Source organism: Hemibagrus wyckioides, linkage group LG17 (genome assembly GCF_019097595.1).
Source record: "Hemibagrus wyckioides isolate EC202008001 linkage group LG17, SWU_Hwy_1.0, whole genome shotgun sequence".
Taxonomy (NCBI): domain Eukaryota; kingdom Metazoa; phylum Chordata; class Actinopteri; order Siluriformes; family Bagridae; genus Hemibagrus; species Hemibagrus wyckioides.
This window is the reverse complement of record NC_080726.1, coordinates 1,965,897-1,973,204: the sequence shown is the minus strand read 5'-3', so window position 1 is coordinate 1,973,204 and position 7,308 is coordinate 1,965,897. Positions and strand designations below refer to the sequence as shown.

At 43.0% G+C, this 7,308-nt stretch overlaps 1 protein-coding gene across 6 annotated transcripts in view; it reads right to left on the bottom strand.

Moving 5' to 3' along the window:
• Nucleotides 1–7,308, bottom strand: part of kif1ab (kinesin family member 1Ab) — a 55,636-nt gene that overhangs the window by 19,537 nt on the left and 28,791 nt on the right. For 3 of the 6 annotated variants that reach the window (XM_058414036.1, XM_058414037.1, XM_058414042.1), the window contains 7 exons: nucleotides 6,830–7,066; nucleotides 1,802–1,920; nucleotides 1,262–1,347; nucleotides 1,042–1,180; nucleotides 570–744; nucleotides 200–290; nucleotides 7–125 (listed from right to left, as the gene is read on the bottom strand). In XM_058414036.1, the coding sequence (XP_058270019.1) occupies nucleotides 7–125; nucleotides 200–290; nucleotides 570–744; nucleotides 1,042–1,180; nucleotides 1,262–1,347; nucleotides 1,802–1,920; nucleotides 6,830–7,066 (966 nt within the window). The remainder of the gene's footprint in view (nucleotides 1–6; nucleotides 126–199; nucleotides 291–569; nucleotides 745–1,041; nucleotides 1,181–1,261; nucleotides 1,348–1,801; nucleotides 1,921–6,829; nucleotides 7,067–7,308) is intronic. The other 3 variants (XM_058414038.1, XM_058414041.1, XM_058414039.1) reach the window with 1 other exon arrangement.

The following is a 7,308-nucleotide window of genomic DNA, read 5'->3' as shown; positions in this document are numbered from 1 at the left end:
TCTCACCTGATGAGGTCCTTACACAGAGGAGGAAATGGCTGCTTCTGGTAATGTCCGAAAACCTCGAACACTATGGGCTGAGTCTTAATGTACTCCACAAACGACTTGGTCACGTCCACCGTGATCTGAAACCAGAAGCAGAATGAATATGTAATGTTCCAAGAGATACAATGAGGAAAATAATGAAAAACACACTGACATTCTGGACGTGGTAGAAGCCCAGCGGCGGTCCTCGGCCTGTGTTCTTCAGCGGTTCTGTGGAGAAGGCCTCGTCATGCCGGTGGATGAAGCTGGAAACGAAAAGAACGTTTATTGTTTTATATAATCATGTACAGGTTACGGCGGTTGCTATAGCAACAATAACGCATTCATATGAAGCTGTGATGTGCAGCTGAGCTACAGTCAGAGCTGCTGTTAGAGAGAATTCATCAACACCTTCTGACCAATCAGAATGCAGAATTCAGCAGAGCCGAAAACTTAAAATGAATCTAATAACAGGTTCCACAGTCAATGTTAGCAATTTTTTTAACAGAAAGATTATAAAAATGTTTGATTGGTAGTTCACTCACTTGAACTGGCAGAAGATGTCGGCGTACTCTGCAGAGATACTGGACGCCTGCAGGACAGTGACTCTGAAGGTGAAGCAGCTTCCAATCTTCAGGTGTGAAAGCGTTTGTTCCTGTACGGCGTCACCTCCGACCTCCACACCTTCCTTCTGAGGACTGCCAGGAACATCTGGTGTGACTGAGGGCAAGAAACGCCAGGGTCAGGAGCCAGCAGCATGACTACTTAATACTGAACTACTGATGGCTTAGACTTCAGAGAGTGAGAGAGACAGAGGGAGTCCAGAGTCACTGGCTGACAGATTGATGGACCACAGCAGATGAGTGATCGGTCAGCTTATACTTCAAACCACAGACTCATTTCACACTCAGTATTAAACTGCTAGCTATAGACTCTCTGTCTTTATTAATGACATTAGCTTTGTAGCTCTACTCAACACAGCTCCTTTAATCTAACATCAGGTGAGGTCTCACGTACTGGTGCAGGTGTTGTTGTTGACCTCGTCAGCTGAGAGACTCAGCGTCTCTGCATTTTGTCCTTCTCCCTCTACAATGCGCAGTTCCTCCTGAGACGTGTTGGAGTGGGACATTCCCCCTGAACACGACTCCGTCTGAAACTGGGCACAGACACAGCAGAGTCAGTGAGGGAAAGTGGAAACTGGGTACAATGTTGGAATCGTGATATTCAGAAACCAGACCTTCTCGAACTGCTGATCCTCAAATGAGATCTTAGCCGTTCCTGACTGTCTGACACCTGAGCCATAATCTGGAGCTTCTTCATCAGCTGTGAGGAGAAAGAACCAGGTCCAGATGTGTTACTATAATGAGACTGCTGTGTTAATTTCAGGGAATATTTAAGAGATATAGCAGGATTGGAGCCAGGTCTTGTTAATATGATTTGGAAAATATGGGGGAGGAAAATATTTAGGTGAGCCCTAAATTTGGGGGAGGGGCCAGGCCTATTTACATTGTTTTTGTGCATTGTGTGAGGGGCTAGTGTTTTAAATTTTGGAGAGACAGGTCCATTTATGGTGATTTGTAAATTTGGGGGAAGGGCCAGGCCTATTTAGGTTAACTGTAAATTTGGAGGAGGGGTTCTTCTATGTTAGATGGTTTATAAATTCTGGGGGAGGAGTCAGGGCTATTAGAGATTCATCATTCATGAATTAATTTTTATTATTCTTATTAACTAAGTTTTGTGAGTTTGTATTTGACCAGATGAGGTGAAGTGACGGTACCTGAGACGGCCTGCACTGCGACCCGGAGGAAGCCCTTCACCTCGCCTTTCTCGCTCACGATGGCCACACGATGCACCAGAGGGACGGGGTACAGCAGGTTACTGAGGTACACAAACGCCCTGCGGAGGACGAGAGGAAGAGAGAGAGAGATCAGTTAGAAGAGAGGAAAACGAGTGCAGGAGGTTTCTGAAGGTCGACGCAGCCACACTTCCACTGAACACACAACGACACCACACTGACACGCAAAAAAGCAACCAAACAGGAAGCTGCTCCAGCCAAAACCAAAGGAAGCGTCTGCTGCTGGTCTCTTAAAACCCAGTGACCCTCGCCGCTCTGAGAAAAACGAGCCGAGGAGATGCGCTAGCGAGGCTTAAATCAGCTCTGTGCCTGGAACTGGACTGCTTTTATATGCAAGTTACTCTTATAAAACCTTTATAACACATGCATAAACACTGAAGAACACATTTATAGAGCAGTAGTCGTACCGGGGGGGCGGAGTTAAACCGCCCTTGAAATGTTTTATGACGTTATTTAATGTTTTCCATAGAAACTGAGCTAACAATGTTCATAAAACATGAACGATGACGTCATTCTGATTCCTCCATATTCACCCTGGCAAGAATCAGAGTTAACCAATCAGAATCATGCATTTAAAGCTGCTATCCAGTTAGCGACACTGTGAGTAATTTGATAGTTATAGCAACTGTCTCATGTTGCTTGCTAGTTAGCGTTGTAAATGTATGTAAACTTATAACGCTACTTTTAGCAAAACTACTGTCTCATATTGTAAGCTAGTTAGCATTGTACTAGTAAATGTAGGCACACATATAACTACGCTACTTGTAGCAACACTGCTGTCGCACAATGCTAGCTAGTTTGTGTTGTAGTTGTAAATGTATATAAACTAATAGCTATGTCTGTTGTAGCAACTCTACTGTTTCATATTGCTTGCGTAGCGAGAGCTTAGCCAGCTGTTTTAAAGCAACATGGCTAGCAAGCTAGTCAGCACCACGTTATCTGGCTAGTCAGTTCCAGTGTGGTGGGGATGACGCATCGCTCTGAGACAGCTTAACTGGTTTATACTGGATTGGAGGAAAAAGAATGAAAGAAAATAAGAACAATGTGGGAAAAGAATAGGAAATAGAAAACAAAGCAGGGAGTGCAGCTAGCAGAGAAGCAGTTAGCATTGCGTTCACTTCATAACATTGTTAGGAGGCATCAAAATGTAAAGTAAATATGTTTAAAAAAAAATTGTGCTAGTTTACAAAAATTAGGTTTTAAAAAATGTATTTATATATTTTATAATTGATTAGAGAAATAAATGGACATGCACTGAGGTAAAAAAAAATTATATATATATATATATATCAGTGCATGTCCATTTATTTCTCAAATCATATTGGAAATAAACAAATAAATAAATAAATATTTTCATACACATGTATACATTTATAAACCATTTTCTCTGAAGGTTATTCAATGCTTATGCATGTCTTCTGTATAGCGGCTTTATATCCGGATTAAAGATCACATTTGCACAGTCGCTTTACTTCTTTATTTCTTTATTTATTTTTTCATTCTGAGAGGATTTATCATCGATCTTTTCTGTTCAATTGAAATGGGTTTTAAGGCCGTCTCTGATTGGCCGTGGGCATGGCAGGAGGGGGGCCAGAGGGGAGGAGCTTACGACAAGATTGGTGAGGCACAAAAAATTATAGCATGCTCAGATAAACAAAAATCTCCAAAACAAATCTCAAAATTTAGCTCGGACGCTTCAGATGCACACTGGGATGTTGTTGTTTTTTTAAATAATAATAACAAAATTAAAGAAAGATGAATTTCACTCCACATGAACTGAAAGGTGAAGTCAAATCAAGGTCAACACACGTCACAGCTCTCTGGGGTTTAATGTGTGCAAGCCAATAAAGATGGGAAAAGCCAATCGATTAAAAAAATAAAGGTTAAAGGATATTGGGGTATAAATTTGAGCTCTGGCATGCCTGGGCGAGACGCTGCAGTCGAAACCAGCTCTTTCATCCTGACCGTCCTCAGCGCAAGAGCAACTCCACACGTGTGTCCTGTCTAACTGCCACAGGAGGACATCAGAAATAACGTAATAATAATGAAGTGGATTTTCTGTGGATTGAACTACTTTTTTGTGAAAAAAAGTATTTGCCCCCTTCCTGGTTTCTTCTGCTTTTGTTTTACGTCACATAGCTGAAAAAGTTCAAATTATGTGTGTGTCAGGAACTGGGACAGTTCCCTGCCAGACCACCAGAGGGCGTGCAGGCAGGTGATTCATCATAGCCTGCTTTTCTGTGTATTCCCCACGTGTTTTGTGCCACACCCCTCCTATTGTTCTGCTTTCCCACCATGTCACCTGTTCCCTATTTGCCCTAATGTTCTGGTCTATATATGTATATATATATATATGAGCCCTTTTGTACCTGTTTTGGTCAGTCATTGTTTGTTTGTTTGTTTGGTGTTTGTATATTCAGGCACTGTCTTGTCCTAGGTTTCCATGCTCATGTGTTTTGTCAACCACAGTGGCGGGCGGTGCATTTCACACCTAGGCCTTCACTGGTGTCCTTTCTGAATTAATCCACCTCTATACCATCATTATGACGCCACCATGGGCGTCGCTAGGCCATTTTCTACTCAGCCCTCCTAAAATTCTGCGATTCTCCATAAATTCTACACAAATTGGTGATCTCCTCAGTCCCCTTTAAATTTCATATGAAAACGACGGCAGACTTCCGCTTTCTTTCAGCGTGTTCTTCAATCCGCATCGCAGAGCGAGGATCAGAGGACAAGTGTGTGTGTGTGTGTGATCAGGAAGACTCGTATTTGTCTTGTTCAGTACTCAAATATTATACACATCTATGCAATACCATCCTACCCTGTTAGTCACACCTTTATTTTATTTATTTATTTATCCATTTATTTATTTATTTTTTTACTATTATATCCTCATTGGGGGCTGAGCCCCCCTTAAATTAAAATTCTAGACTCGCCCCTGGACACCACGGCAATAGATACTAATCACCCATTAAATAACAAAGTAAAAAAGAAATTAGTCTACAGTATTTCACACCTCACAAGGTCCATTTTATTACGTTTCTTCTTCTTCTTTCAGCTTTTCCCTTCAGGGGTCTCCACAGCGAATCATCTCTCTCCACCTATCCCTATCTTCTGCATCCTCAACACTTACACCCACTGGCTTTATATCCTCATTTATTACATCCATATTCCTCCTCTTTGTCCTTCCTCTTTTCCTCCTGCCTGGCAGCTCCATGTCCAACTTTCTCCTACCAATATACTCACTCTCCCTCCTCTGGACATGTCCAAACCATCTTAATCTGTCCTCCCTAACTTTGTCCCCCAAACGTCCAACATGAGCCGTCCCTCTGATGTACTCGTTCCTAATCCTGTCCAACCGTGTCACTCCCAAAGAGAACCTCAACATCTTCAGCTCTGCTACCTCCAGCTCTGACTCCTGTCTCTGTCTCATTCAGAGTTCCTATTCTCAGTCCTACACTCTTACCTTTCCTCTTCTCTCTCTGTCTATGCACTCTCCTTCCTCCTCTACTTCTTCGACCAACAGTACCCCAATTTCCACCAGCACCCTGTAGGCCAACGGCGCCGATGGCGGTCGTTGTTAACCCGGGCCTCGACCGATCCAGTATGAAATTTGGAGTACTGACGATTCGCGTGGTTAAATTTGGCAATGTTTTACGCCGGATGCCCTTCCTGAAATGTATGAAGCTATGAAAGCTAAGAAATGTAGAGAATAGACTATTGGGAATAATTTAATACACATTCATGGAAAAATATATTAAAATGCAAGTCAGTGATTCAGATCACTGCTGTTTAGGCCAGCAGAGAAGGCCTTGCTGACCCTGACGGCCCACCACTGGTCAGTCTTGTTTTGTTTGTTCTGTGTCTTGTTTTAGTGTTGTCTTTTCCCATGTTAATAAAGCAGCCCTTTATTTGTCCTGCTTATGGGTCTGTTCCACTGCGTGCAGGAGCTCGCGACTACCACAGAGATCTGGGTTCGATCCCCTCTTCAGGTGTCTCCCGGATGTTACAGTGACTTTTTTTTGAGCAGGACTCGCAGTCATCAAGCCCGAGTGTGTTGAATCTATTGCTGAATTTGTCTGGTATTGTATTTTGTTTGATATTATCAGTCTAATTAAATGTGACAAAAAACAGAGTATATCGGGGGGCAAATACTTTTTCACAGCACTGTAGAGCTTGAAATTAAATCCACTTTAACAGAATTACAAAATAAACATACGTCACGATTCTTTTTACAGAAATGTGGAGTTTCTTTCGTTTCATTATTGTTTGGCTTTTGTCTCATCGCTTCATTCCTCATTATTTTATATAAAATGATATCAATAATCAACGACCACAAGCCATGAAAGATCAGTTTTAGGCATCAGTGAAAGTTCTGGAAGGTTCTGAAGTGAAATCAAGTGAAATTTTGTTTACAGAAGAACAGAATATACAGAGGAAGTCTTTATTTTTGTCACATCTACATTACAGCACAGTGAAATTCTTCAAAAATATCCCAACTATGGAGGTTGGGGTCAGAGCACAGGGGCAGTTATGATACAGCACCCTGGAGCAGAGAGGGTAAAGGACCTTGTTCAGGGGCTCAACAGTGTCAGTTTGGTAGTACTGAGGCTTGACTCCTGATCTTCTGCTTAACAAGCCTTAACCACTTGAGCCACCAGCAGCTGGACACACAGCATCAGGACCCTGACCGGGCAGGTACTAAGGAGGAGTGAGTGAAGGCTGTAAAAGCATCTATTTTTTCAGAAAGCTCATTTAAAAGTAAACAATTCCATCGCGCTCGACTTTTTTAGAGTCCAGACACAGCTCTAAACTCCACCAACGCCCTGTGAGAAAAAAATCCCCAATTTTTTAGGTCACATGATCTGTTTTACTGAATCGTATTTGTGTGTGTGTGTGTGTGAAAGAGCTGGTTTCCTCTGACAGCGAAGCTCCTGAAGCCTCACCAACCTTCCCACTAAACAGAACAGAGGCCAGCGGTCGTAAAAGGGGTCCTGGCCTCGGCACTGCCGGCCCTCCTCCACACTCATCTCATCGTCCAGGTCCTCCAACTCCGCCTCCTCCTCCTCCTTCCCATAAGGCCGCTCGTCTGCGAGCTCGGTTACATCCGAGTCAGGCTCGGAGAGGGTGGGGGAGGGGGAGGGGTCTCTCATGCGCTCGCTCATGCACGTTTTCAGAATGGGAGTGCTGGTGCAGCCAGAGACACGGGAACTGGGTTAGTACACACACACACATACACACACACACACACACACACTTGCACATGGGCCCTGATTTATAAAGACTTTGAATATCAATTTTCACACTAGCAGCTAGTCACTATTAGCTTGTCATTATGTATTGACTGTTACTGTTGTGGTTTGTGAGTGTGTCCTGTCCAGCATTTTTTTAGCTATGGTATATATGTGCACTAATAAGTGTGAAAACTG